Here is a 23,936-nt window from a genome sequence, read left to right on the forward strand (position 1 = left end):
ATTCAAAAATGTAATAATATTACTCAGAAGAATATGGGTAGTTTTACTTAATTCCTTAAGTAAATAACTAGGATAAACAGTAAAAAATATATATATAACAATGTATATTTATTGATATTATATATTTTTTAATCTTCCTTTCCCAGTTAGCTTATTATTACCAGAGGAAAGGTTGGAAGACCTGTTTGATATGTGCAGACACATTCAGAGCAGGTAATGTGTTGAAATTTGAAATTTTGTTTCCTGTAATTTTTATTTTTAAGTTTGAGGATTCATTAACTCTTTATCTCGTAGGGGCTTTTGACCAACTAAAACAGAATGCTACAAAAGCAAGAATCCCATTCTATGGAAGGTGAGTTGTTTTTTTTTTATTTTGATACTCAAGTGCCTCATCTTGTCTCTTTATTTTATGTTATCTAGTCACATTTTAATATATACTTAAAAGTTTAAATTCTTTCTGGAACAAAGTGGGAATATAATTAATAAATTGGTGACTTTTATTATTATAACATAACTCTTCTGATTCAACCTGATAGATTAGAGTAGAAATTGTTTAGTTTTAATTCTGCTTTGCATGCTTATCATCCTGCCTTTGCATACTTTCTGAACTCCTTCTGCTTCTCTCTATTCCTATTGTTTATTCCTATTGTTTCTTTTAAGATCTGTCTAAAGCACTCCTCATTTAAACACACAGTGGTGAATTCCATACTGTCCGTTTCTTTAGTACATCATTTAAAAAAGTTTGATGATCTGCCTGGCCGGGTAGCTCAGTCAGTTAGAGTGTTTGATCTCTGGTCAGGACACATACAAGAAAGCAGCAATGAATACATAAATAAGTGGAACAACAAATAGGTCTCTCTCTCTCTCTCCAATTTTTTAAAAAAAATTTGATCATCTTGCTGAAACCGGTTTGGCTCAGTGGATAGAGCGTCGGCCTGCGGACTGAAGGGTCCCGGGTTTGATTCCGGTCAGGGGCATGTGCCTTGGTTGCGGGCACATCCCCAGTGGGAGGTGTGGAGGCAGCCGATCGATGTTCCTCTCTCATCGATGTTTCTAGCTCTCTATCCTTCTCCCTTCCTCTCTGTAAAATGTCAATAAAATATATTTTAAAAAAAAAATTTGATCATCTTAAAATGGTTTATAATCTGTACACATATCAGAGATTCTGATCATTGCTATCCTTCATTTGATACATTGCTATTCAGTTAGGTAGTTTGTATATGTTAGAATGATTAATGAAAATAAACAAGTCTAAATTGAATTTAGGAGGATTTGTTTGAGACAATAGCATTTTTCTTAACATTATTCATGTAAATGGTTTATAATACCTTCAGGAAGAAAGTTTAAAGAAGCTAAAATTTGAGGTAATTAAATAGTGGATATTTTTTTGTTAGTCATTACCTTATACTTTTTGGCTGGCCACAAAAGCTAGTGAACTTTGCCTATATATGCTCTTTATTTAATTTTTTTTCTTTTAGTTATTTTTTTTTAATTTATCTTCTTTTAGTTATTTTTAATAATTTCTAACAAATAGATGAATGAATAGTAGGTATTTTAATTTTAGGATAAAGACTGTTTCTCACATAGTTTTAAAACTCAAGGGAGCCCTAGCTGGTTTGGCTCCGTGGATAGAACATCAGCCTATGGGCTGAAGGGTTCCCAATTCAATTCCGGTCAAGGGCACATGCCTGGGTTGTGGGCTTGATCCCTAGTGGGGGGCATACAGGAGGCAGCCGATCAATGATTCTCTCTCATCATTGATGTTTCTCTCTCCTTCTCCCTTCCTCTCTGAAATCAATAAAAATATATATTTCTTTAAAAAAAGGTCAAGTGATAATAAAATGTTCTATCTGTAGGGTTCAAAATTTGCAAATGATATAATAGCTCTGATAATTACTTGAACTTTTGACCAAAGCTGGAGTATTAATTTTTAACCGGTATTCTCAGTACCACTTACTAAATAAATCTCCTTTATTCATGTTACCTTAAAAAACATATTAGTGAGCATTGTTTCCTCTTGGAGGGCTGAAGGGAATGGGACTGGGGAAGAACTTGAACTATATCTGCAATGTTAAATTTATGTATAGTATTTAGTGGGGGAGGTGGTAGATACAGAACTGTTATGTTATTTGTTCTATCTTTTTTTAAAAAAAAACAACACTATTTTAATTAAAAGTTTTAAATTAAATAAGTGAAGTTACTAAGTTTCACTTCCCAGTTAACAGTTTTTAGTGTGTCTCTCTATGCTTGATTTCAATATCTTTACAAATCAAATTAACACACAGATATAGATAGATAAGTAGGTAGGTAGATGGATGGATGGATAGATAGATAGATAGATAGATAATTTTAAATTAAAATGGACTCTTACAGTGCTTTGTACCTCCATTGCTGTGGTAGTGGTTATATGAGTTATGTAAATTTGACAAACGCATCAAAATGAACATTTAAAGTAGTGCATTTTATTGTATGTGAATATGCCACTATAGAGTTGATTAAAAATGGGATCTTATGACAAGATAGTGATTATTACTGGGAGGGAACGAGGTGCTAGTTATGTTGTTTCTTGATCTTGGTGCATTTGCTTTGCGAAAATTCATTGAGTTGATTATTTGACTTTTCTATGTATGTTATACTTCATTAAAACATTCTAAGAAAATGGGATCTTAATAATTCTGTTATAGACAATATACTGTTTAAGGTAATGCTTTTTTATAACATCATTGTATTCCTTTGTATGCATGTATATTCTTAAGCACTTTCCTTATGAACATATCTGATCATGTTTTTTACACATTTATGAATTTTGTATCTTATATTTAAAACATCTGGTAGTAACTAACCTGTATGTTCTTTATCAACATTTTCTTGCCTATTCTAACCAGCTAATTTCCCTGGATAAATTTTAGAATTTTTTATTAAATTTCAAAAAGAAAAATCACCCAAGATAATTGATCATTTAAAATATATTCCATTGAAATCAGTTAATTTAGGGGAGAACTGAAATCTTTACTATATTTGTATAGTTCCATTTAGGAATCTGCTATATCTTTTTTGTTAAAAAAGATTTTTATGTCCATAACTAGTAATTTTCTTCATTTAAATCTCACACGTATTCTTATTAAGTGTATTTTCTACCTAATTTGTGTTGTTGTTATTTGAGGGAAAAACATTTTTTTTATTATGTCTTTTCATTTGACAGTATTGATCTGTATAAAAATTTCCACTAATCAAGAGAATACAAATTAAAATTTGATCTCATTTTTTTATTTTCAAAGTGAAACATTTTTAAGAATTGTAAAAATGTAGTGCAATAGGAAGGAAATTAAACGTTGTGGAGGACATTTTTGTTTTAAAAACCAAAAGTCTAAACCGTCAGACCAATTTATTTAAGGTCAACCTGTAGGGGTGTATCAACAATTTCAAAGAAGCAACATTAATATGTTTCTCATATTGGCTATATGTTTAATATCAAGAAATGAGAGAAACCTTAAATGACCAACAATAGGACATTTATTTAATAAACGATGACAAAGCTATCTGATGCAATGCTTATAGTCTAAAAGTCATACTTTATAGGAACATTTAATGGTTTTTATAATGCTTACAAAAGGGTATTAAATGGAAAAGCGTGTGAAACACTAGGTAACAAAAATTCAACTACTGTATTAAAGAAAATGTGTGAAACACTAGGTAACATAAATTAAATTACTGTATTTTTAAAAATTGAAGGAAACAGCTTATTCAAGAGAGACATACAGCAGAATCAGACAGGATTTTGTAATTGGGAAACTGGATACCGCTTTATGCTGATCTAGAAGTAAATTGCTATATGTAATACTTACTAGGTTTTATTCTTCTAAATTGAAATTGAGATCATTATGACTTTTCCATAATAGATTAAAGGAAGTTTTGGTGTTGGCTGTTAAATCATTTGTCCATGTTAAATAGCTATACAGAAATGGATCCTGTTATCATTGCCTCTGAAGGAGTGGAGAAATTCAAAAATGAAAATTTTGAAATTATTATTGTTGATACAAGTGGCCGTCATAAACAAGAAGACTCTTTGTTTGAAGAAATGCTTCAAGTTGCTAATGCTATAGTAAGTAGCTTTATTTTAACATTATGAAGTCTTTGGTTAAGTAAATTGTAAACCTTGATTGAGTTTATGACCTGTATAAATTATTTTTTGACTATAAGACAGGTTCTAAGTATTTTATTTTTGTCTTGAGTACCTCTATCTGTATGAAAATAACTTTATCTTCTCTATATTAAGTATGAAATTTTCATGAGCAAATATCAGAAAAATAATTTCCTATCTCATTCATCTTATTAGTATGTATGAGAAAACAAAAAAATTCAGGAATTAACCTTTAATAACTATTGCATTTCCTTTCTGTAAATACTTAAATTAAATTAGAAACATTTATTTTAGAATTTTCAAAGTGAGGCACTTAAAAATATTAATCATCACTTAGTTTCTCTTTAGAATTTTGATGGAAGTTAATTTGGGAAGAAGAAGCAGTTTATAGGTAATCTATAGCACATATTATAAACCCATTTTTTGCCACTGGGTGGAGGCTATAATTCTTTGGTTCATTATAATAAGTTTCTTTTTAACTATGCCAATATTTTGACCTAGTTAAGCACAGTGAAGAGAAATAATCTCACCTGTATTTTATTCAATTTGGTTTTCATGTACATTCTTCTACTTTTTCTTTTTCTCTGATTTACTTTTGCTCTTCTCTTTGCCTAAAGTGTTATTCTTCCAGATCTTTGTATAACTTTTTTCTGTTTATTCAGGCCTTGGCCCAAATGTTTACATCCAGAGAGGCCTTCCCTGACTACCCTACCTAAATAAGTCTCCCTCACCTCAAAACTGATATTCTCTATCCCCGTTTAGTTGTTATACACCTATTTATTATCAGTCTCCTCTGACTAGAATGTAAGTCCCACTAGGACAAGGATTTTCTTATTCATCTCTTTGTCTTAGGACCTAAATAGTGCCTAATACATAGTATTCCCTCAGTAAATATTTATTGATTGGGTGAATAATTATTTATAATATTTTATATAGCTTCTAATAATGAAATTGCTGAAGATCAGGAAAAATATGTATCTTTTCTATTTAAATTTTCTAGCAACCTGATAACATTGTTTATGTGATGGATGCCTCCATTGGGCAGGCCTGTGAAGCCCAGGCTAAGGCTTTTAAAGATAAAGTAGATGTAGCCTCAGTAATAGTGACAAAACTTGATGGCCATGCAAAAGGAGGTGGTGCACTCAGTGCGTAAGTATCATTGATGCTCTTGTCCTATGTCTTAGGCCAGTGGTTGGCAAACTCATTAGTCAACAGAGCCAAATATCAACAGTACAACGATTGAAATTTCTTTTGAGAGCCGAAAACCGACTTCTGCGCATGGGCCATGAAGTTTCAATCGCACTGTACGTGCGCACCCGCACGTGGTATTTTGTGGAAGAGCCACACTCAAGGGGCCAAAGAGCCACATGTGGCTCGCGAGCTGCGGTTTGCCGACCACTGTCTTAGGCTTATGTGGTGTGTGTGTGTGTGTGTCCGTGCGTGCGTGCGTGCGCATATTTACAGATTTCTTACTGATCATTTAAAATATATTCCAATAGTGGACCTAATATGGTCTATGAAAGAAGTTGAAATAGAAACAAAATTTTGGAGTCCCTCTGATACATAGTTTTGTTTTAACTAGTTAAAAGAAATTTGAGCTATGTACCTCTTTCTAATTAGCTTTGAAATATGCAAGAAAATTTGTTTTCCTTTTATGTTTTCTTTTTGCAGAGTTGCTGCCACAAAAAGTCCGATTATTTTCATTGGTACAGGGGAACATATAGATGACTTTGAACCTTTTAAAACACAGCCTTTCATCAGCAAACTTCTTGGTATGTATGATGGTAGAATACACAAAAATCTCCAAGAAATAGCATGGATCTTTAGGACAGATTAGGGTTTTAATTCTGTCCACTTACTAGTTCAGGAAAATCATGTCCTTCTATGATTTATCTTCCTCACCTGTAAAATAGGGATGGTGGTTATTTACTTCTTGTGGTTAGAATGTTAACATGAGCTATTAGATGGCAAGTTTTTTGGAAAAGTTGTAGAGCACAATACAAAAGTATGTGGTTGTACTAATAGCAGTGAAAATGGCAATAAAACTTTTATAATGTCTCCAGCTGTTACAGAGAACATGGAATTTGGAATTAAACCCTGGGTTGGCATCCCTGCTTTGTCACTTAACCTTTCTAGCTTCAGTTTTCTCACCTATAAAGTGAAATAGAAATAACAGATCTGCCTATCTCACAGGGTTATTATGTATGTGCATGTATTTTGTGTAATGTAAAGTAAGGTATGCTATTAGTTGTTAATTTTACTTTTTTGCATATTATAGGTATGGGTGACATTGAAGGACTGATAGATAAAGTCAATGAGTTGAAGTTGGATGACAATGAAGCACTTATAGAGAAGTTGAAACATGGTATAAAAGGAGCCAAAAGCATTTTATCTAAGACTATCTTCTATTACTTTCTTTTTAATAAAACTAGTATTTATTTGTTTGAAATGATAAGTCTATTACTAAAGCCAATTCCTGAAATGTTTATTTCTTAGATGATTTATATGCAAATCATTTTAAATTTCAGACGTCTGAGCAATTTAATTTTAGTCATCCTAGTGGGTATAGTTTATCTGCCTTGTTTTCAAGTGTCTTGTGTATTTTTTTATTCCATTTTCTCTGATAGAATGTAAGCTGCTCTAGGATAGGATCTGTGTATCTGTATATTCTCTATTGAATTCATCCTATGATCTTACACATAATTACTGCTCAGTGACTATTTATTGATTGGATATTTTGTAAGTGTGCTTCAAGATGAACCCATAATGAAAGAAAATATTAGTTTTATGAAATGAAATGTACATTCTCTAATATATCTGACTCACATTGTATTTCAGGTCAGTTTACGTTGCGAGACATGTATGAACAATTTCAAAATATTATGAAAATGGGCCCCTTCAGTCAAATCTTGGTTAGTTATCCTAAAAAGTTTTTTTCTAACTTGTTTTGTTTTTCATTAAAATTTCTAAGAACAGATGTACTTGCTTTAATTATTTTTAATATTTGGGTAAAATATATACTTTAAAAACTTAGCGTCAATGTTAAAGCCAATAATTAAATGCCAACATTCGAAATAATTCATCTCAAACTATTATTGATATTATGTTTAAATATGTCTGTTTTAGGGGATGATCCCTGGTTTTGGAACAGATTTTATGAGCAAAGGAAATGAACAGGAGTCAATGGCAAGGCTAAAGAAATTAATGACAATAATGGATAGTATGAATGATCAAGGTAATGGTAGATTACTTGTTCTGCATATCAGCAAGTTGAGAGTTTCACTGTGGTCTTATGGACAAGATGGAGATAAATTGAGACTACAAGGCTTTTGTTAGGTAGATTTGTGTTTGTTTGAAAGCTCTTACTCAGAGGTTAATGATTAGTAGATAGACTTCATTGAGAAAAAGGTCTAGTTCCATGGTAACAACACTAGTTCTTCATGATGTTGGTAGAAAGAACTTAACAGGGAAGTTCTGTAGTCAAATAAATTTGGTGGAAGGCCAGGCTAAAAAGAAACTAATAAGTGTATTTATTATAAGTCTCTTCAGATCTCTAGTATGCTAACGTGAAATGGTATTTATGAGAGAGGGATAGTTTAAGCAGTGTTTGCAAAGTTATTTTGCTCTGAAACTGATTGTTCATTTTTCATTCTTCTTAGATGAAGTACATTGCTCTGTCTCTCTAATCCTTTATTATCACTGCCTTCTATATTTCAGGTGTTTTAGCATTTCTAGTCCCTAGACGCCTTTATCTTTTTACTAGTTTTTAAGCACCCTTTCTGATTCAATCCAGCATGTATACCATACATACTCTTTTTTAAGGCTCTTTACCACTTGACCTCAGACCTCATTTACAAAGAAATACATGCTTTTTTTTTTAAGTCTCTACCTCTTTCCTAAGTGCTAGGCTTTCATAGTAATTTAAATAAGATTGTGTCTTTCTTATCTCTTATCTTCAACACTGCAAGAAGTTTTACATGTAGAATTAATAATTGCAGCCATATCTAGAGTACTTTACTCTGTCCTGGGCATTGTCCTTAGGCACTGTCCTGAGGACTTAACATATATTAACCCACTTAATTTTGACGACAAATCTTAAAGGGCAATTCTGGAGTCAAAATCCATTGTTATCGCCCTAACTGGTTTGGCTCAGTGGATAAAGTGTCAGCCTGCGGACTCAAGGGTCCCAGGTTTGATTCCGGTCAAGGGCATGTACCTTGGTAGCGGGCACATCTCCAGTGGGGGGTGTGCAGGAGGCGGCTGATTGATGTTTCTCTCCCTTCGATGTTTCTAACTCTCTATCCCTCTCACTTCCTCTCTGTGAAAAATCAATAAAATGTAAAAAAAAAAAAAAAATCCATTGTTATCTAGCTTTTACAGATTAGGAAACTGAGAAGCAGGGAGTAATTTTCTCAAAATCACTAGCTGGAGTGGAGAGGATGGGCTTCAAACTCAACCATTCTGGCTCAAGAATCTACACGCTGGATCACCTTCTTTTTAGGTGCTCACTAAATGATGGACATCTTTGTTTTCATGTTTGAAAGTATTCTGAGGCAAATCAGATCCAAAATGTAGTGCTTCTCCCTTGGTAAATGACACTTTATCTACTCAGTCACCCAAGCTAGAAACGGGTCAACTTAGATTTATATCCTCGATGATTTTCGGTTTAATGGTTGTATTGATTGTGAAGATAGAGGTATTAAAATTCCTAACTTTTTTCTTTTCAGTTATATCAGTTTTGTTTTATATATTTTGAAGCTTTTTTGTTGGGTGTATACACATTTAGAATTTTTATGTCTCCTTGGTGAATGACTCTTTTATCATTATGTATGTAATGTCCTCTTTTGTTCTGGATCTACTTTGATATTAATGCAACCACTTTAACTTTTTTTTAAAATATGTTTTTATTGATTTCAGAGAAAGAAAGGGTGAGGGAGATAGAAACATCGATGAGAGAGAACCATCAATTGGCTTCCCCCTACTGGGGATTGGGCCGCAACCTGGTCTTGTGCCTTGTTCAAGAATCGAACCAGCTACCTCTGGGTGCATGGGACAAGGCTTAACCAACTGAGCCACACCAGCCAGGCTTCAGCTTTTTTTTAATTAGTTTTTTGCATTGTGTATCTTTTTTCATCCTTTTACTTTTTTAAAAAATATTTTTTTTATTGATTTCAGAGAAGGGAGAGAGAGAGATAGAAACATCAATGATGAGAGGGAATCATTGATCAGCTGCCTCCTGCATGCCCTCTACTGGGGATCGAGCCCGCAACCCAGGTATGTGCCCTGATGGGAAATCAAACCATGACCTCCTGGTTTATAGATCAACCCTCAACCACTGAGCCATGCTGGCTGGGTCCACCTTTTTACTTTAAATTACCTATATCAAACTTTTAAAAATTTATCTTTATTGTTGAAAGTATTACAGATGTCCTCTTTTTTTTCCCCATTGACCCTTTCTAGCCCACTCCCACCCCCCACCCCAGGCCTTCACCATACTTGTCTGTGTCCTTGTTATGTATATATACATACTAGAGGCCCAATGCACGAATATTCGTGCAAGAATGGGCCTTCCTTCCCCTGGCTGCCGGCACTGCCTTTGCTCCAGCCTGCAGCCGCCTTTCTGCCTTCGCTCTGCCTGGAGCCACCTTTCTGCCTTCCCATGCTGCCCAGAGGCCCAGAGTGGCTGGGGCAATGTGGAACACCTGCGTCATCACCTTGGTGGCGACACAAGCGCCCGCCCCCAGCTGCTCAGCACCTGTGTATGCAAATCAACCCGCCATCTTTGTTGGGTTAATTTGCATACTCATTCTGACTGGCTGGTGGGTGTCATGAAGGTATGGTCAATTTGCATCTTTCTCTTTTATTAGTGTAGATAAGTTCTTTAGTTAATCTCTTCCTACCATCCATTCACCCTGCCTTCCCTCTGAGATTCATCAGTCTTTTCCATGTTTCTATGTCTCTAGATCTGTTTAGTTCATCAGTTTATTTTGTTCTTTATATCCCACATATGAGTGAAATCATGTGATACTTGTCTTTCTCTGACTGGCTTATTTCACTTAGCATAGTACTCCAGGTCCCTCCAGAGTGTCATATTTAAAGTGAGTTTCATGTCAACAGCATGTAATTGGGTGGTTTATCTTTTAATACATTCTGATGATCTCTTTTAACGGATATAGTGTTTATATATTAGGATTTATTTCTAATTCTGTTTGTTCCCTCTGATTTTGTTCTTCTGCTTTCTCTTTTCTATGTGCCTATGGGTTATTTAAACATTATTTAAATTACCTATGGTGTTTTTGAGTATATCTCTGAGTAGTTTTCTTAGTGATTGCTCTGGGTATTACAATATACATACGTATTTAACTTACCACAGCTACTTGTATCAATGTTTTACCACTAGAAGTGGAATATAGAAACCTTAACATCACCTTAGATTTTAGTGAGTGCTACTTCCTAAATATTTCTCACATATTCCCTGTTTTCTTTGCCTCTATAACTCCTGCATAGCTATGTTAGCCTCCCTAACATTCCCCTTTCTATTTTTTCAATCCTCTTTTCAATCTTTCTTCCTCACTGCCACAGAATGGTCTTTCTAAACATAATAGTTCTGGCCTCAAATATTTCAATTGTTCTTTATTGTTTTCATGATGAATTCTAAACTCCTAAGTTTGGCATACAAGTTCTGTTATAACTTGCCCTTACCTTACTTGTACAACTTCTTAAATCTCTCAGCTCTTACCCATGCTTGATTTCTTCTACACATAGTTATTACTGTAGGAATCTATGTTCTACCTCCTAGAATGTCCCCTTCTCCTTTCTCTTCTGTACTTACCTCATACTTGTCCTTCAGGACTACTCAGTTAAAGAGAAACCACCACCTGGAGCTCTTCCTGACTTCCTTTCTTCTTTAAATTATGTCTCCTGCTATTTGCTTAATTCTATCATATTGCTTACCATGATGTGCTATTATTAGCTTATCTTCCCTCTCTCACTCTGTTTGAGCTTTTGAAAAATATGATACACATTTCCTAAATATTTAATAGTGAAGATAATGACTTAAAATCTGCATTTATGAAATGGATTTAGAAGTTTTAATGGACTGTAAGCTTATTATGAGACAATTTAATATTGTATTGTATTGGTAATCAGACTTCATCTGGATTTCAGTTTACTTCTGGACAGAATGCTTAGAGGGCATAGACAAATTAGAAGTTGTATTTAGAAAATCAGGATGATAAATGGAGTTCTAAAGAGTTGGATATTTTTCACCTAGAGAAAATTCATAGGTCACATGTGGATGGCTCTCAAATATTTGAAAGACTTATTCTTTGTGCCTGCTGAGGAGACATTTATGCAAATGGGAAGAAGTACCAGGAAAACATATTTCATTTTAATATGTAAAAAGATATTCTATAATTACAGAAATAATAGAATGGTATAGATTGCCTTATGTTAGATAGTGGGTTATCTCTCCTGGGGATATCAAGGCCGAGGCTAGATGACCACTTATTGGGGGATGTTGTAGAGAGGATGCAGACATAATAGATTTTGACTAAAGGCCCTTTCATTTCTGAGATTATATGCAACTAATACCAGAAGAAATGTGCCTCATATTCTGAGTTATCAAAACACTGAAGCAAATTATCTCATTCTTTATGTTACAGAAAGGATTAAAATACTAGTAGTAATTACTTGATAATAGGAAATATAATAATTATTCTGTTAATATAGGTAGATCTACCTACTTCTGCTTGCTTATATGCCTTAATTTATGATTTAAAGGTTAATGGTATTTAGAGCTAAGGTGAGCACTTTTGTTCTTTTTTGAAATATACCTTTTAGCTCTGATACATGCTCTGAGGAGCAGTTAGATAAGAGATATGGAAAGGATGGACATGCGTTTCAAAGGTTTTCAGAATGTTCTGTTTTACTTAAACTGTAGGGTAAGTACATATTAGTTTTTTTGTTTTTTATAGCAGTGGTTGGCAAACTGCGGCTCGCGAGCCACATGCGGCTCTTTGGCCCCTTGAGTGTGGCTCTTCCACAAAATACCACGGCCTGGGCGAGTCTATTTTGAAGAAGTGGCATTAGAAGAAGTTTAAGTTTAAAAAATTTGGCTCTCAAAAGAAATTTCAATCGTTGTACTGTTGATATTTGGCTCTGTTGACTAATGAGTTTGCCGACCACTGTTTATAGCTTATGAATATAAATTTCTTTGTAATATATTCCATGTTTAACTTTTAATAATCAGATAAACAGGGCAGCTGATAACATTTGTTAAATCTGGTTGTGGTTCGACCATTATAATTGTTTTTATGTGTGTAAGATATTTGCATATAACTGCTTTGATAATGAAAGTTAATTTTATAGAAGTGAAAGTAATTGACCCTTCCTTGCCTGCAGAACTTGACAGTACAGATGGTGCCAAGGTTTTTAGTAAGCAACCAGGAAGAATCCAGAGAGTAGCAAGAGGATCAGGTGTGTCAACGAGAGATGTTCAAGAACTTTTGACACAATATACCAAATTTGCACAAATGGTAAAAAAGATGGGAGGTATCAAAGGACTTTTCAAAGGTAAGAAAAATAAGTTCATCATTTTAGTTAACACACTGAAAGGAAAGAAAGTAAAAATTAAAGCTAGGAATACTGCCAGAATTAGAAAATATATTGCTAAATTTCGTGTTGTATTTCAGTATTTCAAGGTTCATAATGTGATTTCTGATTTACCTGTTTTCAAGGTAATAAACACTCAGATTTTTTTTAACTTAATTAACTTATTTTTTGAAGATGTAATATATATTAAAGAAAATGTAGAGAATATGAGATAAAAATTTAAAATACCCATTACCTTTACTTCCCAGAGAATTACGTGGGTCGTATTCCAAATAATATTTGATATAACTTGTGTATTTTTCAGATACATTGTGACTGTTTTCCATATTGTCAAATTTTCTTCAAAATATAACTTTTAACCACTGCATACTATTCCAATTGAGCATGTATCTTTGTTTAATGCAATGCTTCTTTGTTGGATATTTAGGCTGATTCATCTGCTTCTCTGTCAATATCAGTTCTTGTATCAGTTTCTGTTCCATCATCCATGAGCCAAGGGATTTTTGTTGGTTTGATTAGAAACAGATGCTGAATAAATTTTGTAATAATTTCGTATTTCCAATTTAGTGGTCAAATGTTTGTCAATATATGTTTTTTAGATTACTAATAAAGCTTAACATATCTGTATTTGCTGGTTTGAATTTCCTTTGTGAATCACCTCTTAGGTTAGCTGTTCTTCCTTTTTTTGTCGTTATTGCTTTGTAATAACTCTTTAAAATCCTTGGTTTATATCTACAAATATTTTCCCAGTTTTTTTACTTTAATAAATATTTAAATACATATTTTTTTGTTAATCCTCACCTGAGGATATTTTTTCCATTGATTTTTAGAGAGAGTGGAAGGGAGTGGGGGAGAGAAAGAGAGAAACATCGATCACATCGATTGGTTGCCTCCTGAACGGTGCCCTGACCATGCCAGAGATCAAGTCTGCAATTGAGGCATGTGCCCTTGACTGGAATCCAACCCATGACCCTTCAGTGCAGGCCACCACTCTAACCACCAAGCAAACCAGCAACGTGTGTGTGTGTGTGTGTGTGTGTGTGTGTGTGTGTGTGTGTGTGTGTATGTATGTATATATATTAATCCTCACTCGAGGATATTTTTCCATTAATTTTTAGAGAGAAGGGAAGAGAGAGAGAAAGGCAGAGAAATATCCATGTGAGAAAAACACATCAATTGGTTGCCTCCTACATGTGCCCTGACCAGGGCCCGGGCCAGGGAGGAGCCTGCAATCGAGGTATGTGCCCTTGGCCAGAATCGAACCCAGGACCCTTCGGTCTGCAGGCTGACACTCTATACACTGAGCTAAACCGGCTAGGGCTATTTACATTTTTTTAATGAACAATTTTCATTTTTAATGTAGTCAAGGCTATTTATCATTTTCTTTTATTTCTTTTATGCTCATAAAAGTTTTCTCCATGTTGATGCAACAGTAGTCAACTATATTTTCTTCTACTCATTTTGGTTTTATTTAAATGTTAGGTTTTACTTTTTGTCCCATTTGAAATTTATTTTGCTCTGTATTTTGTAAGGTTAAAAAAAATAAGTGTGTTTTTCCAAAGAGTTAATTAACTGTCCCAGCCCTCTCGATTTCTTTCTATATTATAAACACTATTAAAGTGAGTTTCTTTCAAAAAATATTTTTTAATATATTTTTATTGATTTCAGAGAGGAAGGGAGAGGGAAAGAGATACAGAAACATCAGTGATGAGAGAGAATCATTGATTGGCTGCCTCCTGCACACCCCCTACTGGGGATCAAGCCCACAACCTGGGCATGTGCCCTTGACCGGAATTGAACCCGGGACCCTTCAGTCTGCAGGCCGACGTTCTATCCACTGAGCAAAACCAGCTAGGGCTCAAAAAATATTAGTTAAGCACACTCTAAAGATGAATCGTACCATTAAATAGCTTTCTTAAAAAATGAGTATTTATAGAAGTTCTTATCACCTTTTTCTTTGACACTTTTCTTATTTTCCTTGCTTGCTATATCCTAGATTCTCTTTTATTAAAAAAACATTTTTTTATTGATTTCAGAGAAGAAGGGTGAGGGAGAAAGAGATAAAAAACATCATTGATGAGAGAGAATCATTGATTGGCTACCTCCTGCACACCCCCTACTAGGGATCAAGCCACAACCCCGGGCATGTGCCCTTGACTGGAATCGGACCCGGGACCCTTCAGTCTGTAGGCTGACGCTCTGTCCACAGAGCCAAACTGGCTAGAGCCCTAGATTCTCTTTTGTGCCAAGGGAAAAAGTTAGACATGTTTAAAATTGGTTATAATTGCTAACATCACATGCTATTTCAGATAGTGATTAATAAACATGTCAGTTTAACATCTTTCCTAAACCCTGACTGTTGTTGATAGAACTACTGCAGATCCATCAACCAGTTCTTATCTAAGCATTGATTACTCAGTAATGGCAAAACCAAGATGAAATGGGCATTGGATATGGGGCACATCCTTGTCACACATTAAGTTTTAAATCCTAAGGAACAGACTCTTATGACAAAAAACAAATTGAACATAGAATTTACATCTCGCATAGATTTAATTATTTTTCACAGATTTCATTATGTTTTATAAAAACATCTCTTTTATTCATAGACCTTAGTTTATATAATTTACTCCGATTAGTCAGCTTTGATTAGAGAATCAAGGGCAGCTTTGGTTTCCATTTTCCTAAATGCTCTTACGAAGTAAATTTGCTGAAGCAGTTTTATTTATTCATTGCTGTTCCATTGATCTCTTTTGCTTTCTGTCTCTTAAGCACAGCAGTTATTCTCTAAAGCAAGCATGTCAAATTCAAAGGCTAACACAGGCCAAATAAACAAGGTTTAAGTTTATGTGGGCCGCAAAAAGACAAAAGCTTCAATTTTAATAAATGTGGGTTCATTTCAATAGAGACATGCTGAATACAAAGGGCTGAAATAAGTGAGTAATTATTAACATAAAATAATAGAACATTTTAATAAAAACTAATATTTTTTCTTGAACATTAACTTACCAGACACTGAATAACTATACAAATTAATAAGCGTAACACAAATCTATTTTTCTTATTCTCCAAAAGCAAAATATTTCCTTTTGCGCATACTAGACAAGTCAGGACAAGACTAATGACGTGGCAATCGGCTGCTAAAATATTTGCTGCTAGTATAGTGGAGAGAAATGGTGCGTCTGCGAGTAAGGCACATAAGAGAAATGAATGCAACACGATTATAGTAATCAGTCATTAGAGAGCATTGTAGTTCGTTATTAATAATTATGTATAACAGGCTATTGTAAAAATTAAGAAATTTTTATTAAAACATTTCTTACATACCATTATATTGGCTGGGCCACAAAAATACTCGTTGTGGGCCTGAAGTTTGACATGCTTGCTCAAAAAGAAAACCCCTTATCCTGCCCGAGTGCTTCTTTTTCATTGGCTGCTGCTTTTCCTGTGGAGTTTTGATGTGTGTGGCAATTCATCAATAAATGGAGTTGGTTATTTGTCTTACTATTCTCTGAAGCTTCTTGTTATTTTTAATAGTTTCTTAGATATATAAAAATTTTCAGGTTCTCTCAGACTCATTCTTTCATATTCGTTTACTAGCATCCAGACTCTTTCCCGATTAATCCATATCTAAAAACACAGTTTTTTGTTCAGCATTCTCCCATATCACTCTAATAAATTGTTATAGCTTACATTAATCGCCACTGGATAGTTTTGCTTATAGTGGCTCACAGGTATAACTAAAAGTATTAAGAAATACCTTAGCCCTGAAGGAAGTTCCTTAAATATTTCTTAATATAGAATTTCACTTATACTTTCTCAAAAGTATATTTTTAATTGAGATAAAAATTAGAAATGAATATATATATAAATAGAAATGATTGTGTTAGAGTGATAAGATTATGGGTGATTTTTTTTATTTACTCAATTTATTAAACTCTCTGTGATATCCTGATTGTATTACATTTTATATTGACTCAAAACCTTTAATTTCAGGTGGTGACATGTCTAAGAATGTAAGCCAGTCACAGATGGCAAAATTGAATCAACAAATGGCCAAAATGATGGATCCAAGAGTTCTTCATCACATGGGTAAATACAGAGTTACTGTCAGTTGTTAAGGGTTGAGTTTTCATAAGCCTTCTGTTGGTGATATTGTGAAAATCTGTTCAACAGATATGTGATTTTAGGGAAATGGCCATCTGACTTCTAAGTTGAATAGTTGTAATAGTGCCTATATAAGCTGAAGTTTTATTCACTTCTCTGCTGCCATCTGTGTGATATTTGAGCAAGCTACTTAATCATCTTTTTTTTAAACGTTTTTATAGATTTCAGAAAGAGGAAAGGTGAGGGAGAGAGGGATAGAAACATCAGTAATGAGAGAGAATCATTGATTGGCTGCCTCCTGCATGCCCCCCACTGGGGATCAAGCCCACAACTCATATGTGCCCTGACCAGGAATTGAACCATGACCACCTGGTTCATAGGTCAGTGCACAACCTCTGAGCCACACTGGTCAGGCAATAAAAGGTTAATTCTTTCTGTAAGTCCTATGAAATAACTCCCTGCCCTCCCAGATTGATTACAATTTACAATAAGACTCTTTTGGACTTCCCAGAAATTGAATTTTTTGTTTAGATTTATTGACTTCTTATTGTGTAACAGACACTCAGTTCTAAGGTTTTTCAGGTATTATTTCTCACCACTTGATGAGATAGATTCTTCATTCTCTTTTATAGATGAGGATACTGGTATATTTTTTGGGAGTTAAAGTACTTATTAGTCAAAAGTAACAAATGTTTCAAGTTCTGCTTAATAATTATCTGATTTTACTTTCTCTAGGTGGTATGGCAGGACTTCAGTCAATGATGAGGCAATTTCAACAGGGTGCTGCTGGCAATATGAAAGGCATGATGGGATTCAATAATATGTAAAGAAGATGCCTTAATATAAACTGACTCAGCTGATTACGTTATTTGCTGAAACCTCAGAGTTTCCTCTTTTTAAAAATGGGGAAAAAAGTATTTTTCTTGCCTGTCTTGCCCTTTTTCTTTTCTCTTCTCATCGTTTTTCCCCCCTCCTTTTCTTCTTCCTTCCTTCCTTCTTTCCTCCTTCCCTTTGATATCAGGGAGGAATATGTGATTTTTGTGGAAATCATATTTTGCTTTAGATTTTCTTCTGTCAGTTTTTACCATCGTAACACTTAAGTTAAACAAATCATGATGTAAAATTTTAGTACTTGAGTTTTTAATTGTTTCAAAGGCCAAGCATTACATTTGTAAACAGTCCTGGTCAGTAGTTACATAATTTCTCAATAAAAGTGCTATAAAATAAACTTCAGAGTTGTTATAAGTTAAGGGTTTGTTAATTTTCATTATGCTTTAAAATTATCAGTGGATCACATTACAAAGACAGAAAAATCAATATCTCTGTGTCATTTAAAGCTATCCTTGGAAGTATACCTTTAATGGGAAATATGGTAGAGTGTCATAACCATTAGTACTAGGAATTTTTATTTAACTTAGAAAAATGAAGATAATTTTGCCATAGAAAATCTTACCGCTGCCATTTAAATTTAAATTGTGAATGGGGTTACAATTTATAATACAGTGTTTTGTATATAACTTGCTTTTTTTTTTTTTAGATAAATCTTTATTGTTCAGATTATTACAGTTGTTCCTCATTTTTTCCCCCATAGCTCCCCTCCACCCGGTTCCCACCCCACCCACTGCCCTTACACCATGCCACTGTCCTCATCCATAGGTGTACGATTTTTGTCCAGTCTCTTCCCGCACCCCCCACACCCCTTTCCCCCCCGAGAATTATCAGTCCACTCCCTTTCTATGTCCCTGATTCTATTATATTCACCAGATTATTCTGTTTATCACATTTTTTATTCACTTGATTTTTAGATTCACTTGCTGATAGATATGTATTTGTTGTTCATAATTTTTATCTTTACCTTTTTCTTCTTCTTAAAGAATACCTTTAAGCATTTCATATAATACTGGTTTGGCAGTGATGAACTCCTTTAGCTTTTTCTTATCTGCGAAGTTCTTTATCTGACCTTCAATTCTGAATGATAGCTTTGCTGGGTAAAGTAATCTTGGTTGTAGGTTCTTGCTGTTCATCACTTTGAATATTTCTTGCCACTCCCGTCTGGTCTGCATAGTTTCTGTTGAGAAATCAGCTGACAATCGTATGGGAACTCACTTGTAGGTAACTAACTGTTTTTCTCTTGCTGCTTTTAATATTCTCTCTTTGTCTTTTGTTCTTGGCATTTTAATTATAATGTGTCTTGGTGTGGTCCTCTTTGGATTCCTTTTGTTTGGGGTTCTCTGCACTTCCTGGATTTGTAAGTCTATTTCTTTCACCAGGTAGGGGAAGTTTTCTGTCTTTATTTCTTCAAATAGATTTTCAATATCTTGCTCTCTCTCTTCTTCTGGCAACCACATAATTCGGATGTTGATACACTTGAAGTTGTCCCAGAGGCGCCTTACACTATCTTCATATTTTTTGATTCTTTTTTCTTTTTGCTTTTCCGGTTGGGTGTTTTTTGCTTCTTCGTATTTCAAATCTTTGACTTGATTCTTGCGATCCACTAGTCTGCTGTTGGATCTCTGTATATTATTCTTTATTTCAGTCAGTGTATGCTTAATTTCTAGTTTTTCCTTTTTCATATCCTTGAGGGTCTCGCTAAATTTATTGGCCTTTTCTAGAAAATTCTTGAAAAACCTTAAAACCGTGGTTTTGAACTCTATATCCAGTAGTTTGCTTTCCTCCATTTCTTTCATTTGTTTTTTTGTTTTGTTTTGTTTTGTTTTTAAATATATTTTATTGATATTTTACAGAGAGGAAGGGAGAGGGATAGAGAGTCAGAAACATCGATGAGAGAGAAACATCGATCAGCTGCCCCCTGCACACCTCCCACTGGGGATGTGCCCGCAACCAAGGTACGTGCCCCTGACTGGAATCAAACCCGGGACCCTTCAGTCTGCAGGCCGACGCTCTATCCACTGAGCCAAACCGGTTTCGGCCATTTCTTTCATTTGTGACCTGTTTCTTTGTCTCCGCATTTTGACTGCTTTCCTAAGTTATTAGAGTGGCTTTGTGTGCTAGGTGTCCTATAGGGCTCAGTGGCTCAGCCTCCCTAATTACCTGAGGTGGACACTCTTGGTGTACCCCTTTGTGGGCTGTGTGCACAGTCTTGTTGTAGTTAAGCCTTGACTGTTGTTGGTATCACTGGGAGGAATTGGCCTCCAGGCCAGTTGGCTGTGAGAATCAGCTGTGTCTATGCTGGGAGAACTTCTGTGCTGGAGACACCCTTATGGGGCAAGACTTGCTTCAGTGGGGCTTTGGCGCTCACTGAGTCTGCCCCCTGAGTGTGTCCCTTATGGATCTGAGGAGTTGTAATCTGGATGGTCCCACTCTGACCACTGGGTACACTGGCTCTTGGATCTCCAAGGAGGTGCTAATTTAGCCTCTGCCTGAGGCCACCCAGCAGGAGCTACAGAGAGATCTGCAGATTCCTCTTCTTTGTTTGGTGTTTGGAGGTGCCCAGATGAGGCCCAGCTGTGAAGCAATGCAAGCTGCTGTGGGGCCTTGGGCCTTCTTTTGGATGTTCTGGGTCTCTCTGACCCAGCTGCAGTTTGTTAGGTAATTTTAGATTGCAAAGGGGCAGGCCATTCATATGCAAAAGCCTCTGTGCACAGCTTGGGTGGGGCGGGGTCTCAGGGAATTAACGGGGTAGAGCAAACAGCGATGGCTAATCCTCAGCCCTCCCTTAAGAGGCCCTCGGGTCTCAGTGTCCTGCGGTAATCGCTGCAAGCACCTCTGAGAGAAAACCGCCCTCGAGTTCCGCCTGATGCCAGACAGTCCAGTTTCTCCCGTATGCATCTGGATCCCCAGAGTCTCATCCAGAACTGGAGTTCAGAGCAGTCAGGAGCTTGTGTCTCCCTCCTGACTGAAAAAGACAACCGCGTTCTCAGTTGCCAGCCCTTTGGCGCACGTGCGCACCTCCATACCTCAGCTCCTCTTTACTTTGCTTCCGCAGCTCCTCTGAGTCTCAGTGTGCTTTTCTCTTTCCTTCTAGTTGTAGAATTTCCACTTAGCCAGCCTTTCTGTGGTTCTGGATGATGTCCATTTTGTCTTTTAGTTGTAGTTTTGAAGTGGTTGTGCGAGGCAGCAATTTCAGGTGTTTACCTATGCCTCCATCTTGGTTTCTCCTAACTTGCTTTTTTTTACCTCATATTTTTGAAGCCTTAGTTGCAATATTTGATATTTTTGAAAAGCCAATTTTGTTGTTTTTTACATACCAAATTTCAGCTTGAAGAAATTGATATACTTTAATGACAATAGCTAATGTATAGACCTTCTAATGGAAAAATAATTCTATATAACAAAAGGCTAATATGTAAATAGACCAAACAGTGGAACAACCGGTTGCTATGACATGCGCTAATCACCAGGGGGCATGTGTGGACCATGGCGGGCATTGGCTGCAGCAGGATAGTGGAGCAGGTGAGCGGGAGCACCAGACCAGGGTGGGGCACCAGTCACTGTCATCAGGGCGAGCCTCAGGTGGTTACTTAAAATTCTTCGCACCCGCACGCCACGATCCCACCTGGTGCTCACACCTGTTGCTGCTGGCGCAGGTCCCGCTCGCACCCACTGCTAGCACCGGGCCAGCTCATACCCACAGCTGGTTCCAGAGCTGCCACTCACACCCGCTGCTGTTGCCCGGCGCCAGTCCCGATCACTCGGCACCATCAGCGGGTGTGAGCCGCAGCTGCCGGCATGATCGCTCCTGAGGGCTTCTCCACCTCTCCCTGCTCCTGAGGGGCAATCGGGCAGCAGCCACTGCTCGCACCTGCTGATGGCGCCAGCCCCACTCACACCTGCTGCTGGCGCTGGCACCAATCACTCCGCGCCGTCAGCAGGTCCGAGCACGAGCGAGGCGGGCGCTGTCAACGCAGAAGCGGCGGTGGCAGGAGTGGGGCTGCCAGCAGACAGGACTGGGAGCTGCGGCAGGAGGGGCCAGGTGGGGGCATGGAGGATGGGCCGATACCTGCCCCCATGCCTACCACAGCCTCACGGCCCACAGTTCCTTTCAAGGTGCATGAATTCATGCTCTGGGCCCCTAGTCTCTCTATATAAAAGCCTAAGCGACTGGACGACCCAATGACCCAACCGATCTACTGGTTGCTATGACATGCACTGACCACCAGGGGGCATACGCTCAGCGCAGGAGCTGACCCTGATGGTCAGTGCGCTCCCACAGCGGGAGCGCCGCTCAGCTGTCACAGCGGCCCGTTAGCCTGGTGGCAGCTACTCACTCCCTCAGTAGTCCTGCAGGTCCAATCTTCGGAGAATGGACCAGGCACTGACGGACCGGTGCCACCAGCACGATCCTGACAGCGCCACCGGCACGATCCCTCCTGGAATCGGCCTTGAGCACCACAGCCGATTCCCCTCCCTAGATGCCCCTCAAGGAAGAAATGATATAAAAGCGGTTACCAGGTGGCTCCCAACAACTGGTGCGAACATCAGCGGGATGGATCCGGATCCTGGGCCGGCAAGGGCATCCCACCACTCGCCCACCTGCCTGGAAGGCTGATCGTGTCCCAGGCACCCCCCCACCCCTCTCGGGATGGGTGCCAGACGCAGAGCTCACGGCTGGCAAGCACCACTACAGCGACGCAAGCCTCTCCTGATTGGGACTGCTGGGCGCGAGCCCACGGCAGGCTCAGCAGGGCTGGGATGAGCGGGAGCAGCAGGCAGGAGTGGCAGGCAGCGTTGGACAGGTTTCAGCCCGATCCCCCAGGCCACCCTGAGGGACCCCACCAGTGCACGATTTTGTGCACCGGGCCTCTGGTTGTAAATATTAGGCTGTCATTGCTGTATATTACAAATAATGAGACAATAACAAGTTTGATCCAGCTGTTGGTTACTTTGGATTGTTGCATAGTTCATTTAGAACATGGCTTTTTTTTTTAAAACCCTCATCTGATTTTATTGAGGGAGAGGAAAGGAGAGAAAGAGAGAAACATCCAGCAGTTGCCTCTCATATGTGCCCCAACCAGGAATCGATCCCAAAACCTTTTTGGTGTATGAGACAATGCTCCAACCCAGCCACCTGGCCAGGGCTAGAAAAATGGCTTTTAAATAAGTTGTGGAATTGTTTTAAAATGCTAGAATAATTATTATGCCTATTTATTATTGACATGAATAAATGTAGAGTATTAGTGTATTTTGAACTAGGATCAAATGACTGATTAATAGTAGTAGGAGAGACTGAAAGAAATAACTAGTTTTTATAGTACTAATTTTTTATGACTCAAGTGTTTTAAGGTCTCATAAGGCAAAGTATTTTATTTTTTAAATATATTTTTATTGATTTCAGAGAGGAAGGGAGGGGGAGAGAGATAGAATCATCAATGATGAGAGAGAGTCATTGATTGGCTGCCTCTTGCATGCTCCCCACTGGGGATTGAGCCCACAACCTGGGAATGTGCCCTGATGGGGAATTGAACCGTAACCTCCTGGTTCATAGGTCAATGCTCAACCACTGAGCCACTCTGGCCAGGCATAAGTCAAAGTATTTTTTTTAAATAGTTACATAGCCCTAGCAGGTTTGGGTCAGTGGATAGAGCATTGGCCTGTGGACTGAAGGTTCCCTGGTTTAATTCCAGTCAAGGGCACATGCCCGGGTTGTGGGCTTTATCCCCAGTAGGAGGCATGCAGGAGGCAGCCAATCAATGATTCTCTATCATCATTGATGTTTCTATCTCTCCCTCTCCCTCTCTGAAATCAATAAAAATATATTTTAAAAAGTGTCATTTGTGAACTCAAAATAAAAAATAATGACATAAAGGATGCAACTGATTTTTCTTGTTTACTTGGTAAAGATTTTATAGCCCACAAAGTCATTTTCACTAGCTAAAAACTAGAAAATCCTATAGAACAGTGGTTCTCAACCTTTCTAATGCCGCGGCTCTTTAATACAGTTCCTCATGTTGTGGTGACCCCCAACCATAAAATTATTTTCTTTGCTACTTCATAACTGTAATTTTGCTACTGTTATGAATCGTAATGTAAATATCTGTGTTTTCCGATGGTCTTAGGCTCTACAGCAGCGTTTCTCAACCTGTGGGTCGCTACCCACAGGTTGAGAACCGCTAGC

At 37.1% G+C, this 23,936-nt stretch overlaps 1 protein-coding gene across 1 annotated transcript in view; it reads left to right on the forward strand.

The window, feature by feature from the left end:
• Positions 1-18,420, forward strand: part of SRP54 (signal recognition particle 54) — a 53,856-nt gene extending 35,436 nt beyond the window's left edge. The window contains exons 6-16 of the mRNA XM_080649742.1: positions 147-213; positions 295-352; positions 3,952-4,102; positions 5,142-5,290; positions 5,813-5,913; positions 6,420-6,506; positions 6,980-7,053; positions 7,268-7,376; positions 12,545-12,715; positions 16,751-16,846; positions 17,597-18,420. Coding sequence (XP_080505868.1) covers positions 147-213; positions 295-352; positions 3,952-4,102; positions 5,142-5,290; positions 5,813-5,913; positions 6,420-6,506; positions 6,980-7,053; positions 7,268-7,376; positions 12,545-12,715; positions 16,751-16,846; positions 17,597-17,688 — 1,155 coding nt within the window. The 3' untranslated portion in view covers positions 17,689-18,420. The remainder of the gene's footprint in view (positions 1-146; positions 214-294; positions 353-3,951; positions 4,103-5,141; positions 5,291-5,812; positions 5,914-6,419; positions 6,507-6,979; positions 7,054-7,267; positions 7,377-12,544; positions 12,716-16,750; positions 16,847-17,596) is intronic.
• The last annotated feature ends 5,516 nt before the right edge of the window (positions 18,421-23,936 follow it).

Source organism: Plecotus auritus, assembly GCF_963455305.1.
Source record: "Plecotus auritus genome assembly, chromosome: 1".
Classification (NCBI taxonomy): Eukaryota; Metazoa; Chordata; class Mammalia; order Chiroptera; family Vespertilionidae; genus Plecotus; species Plecotus auritus.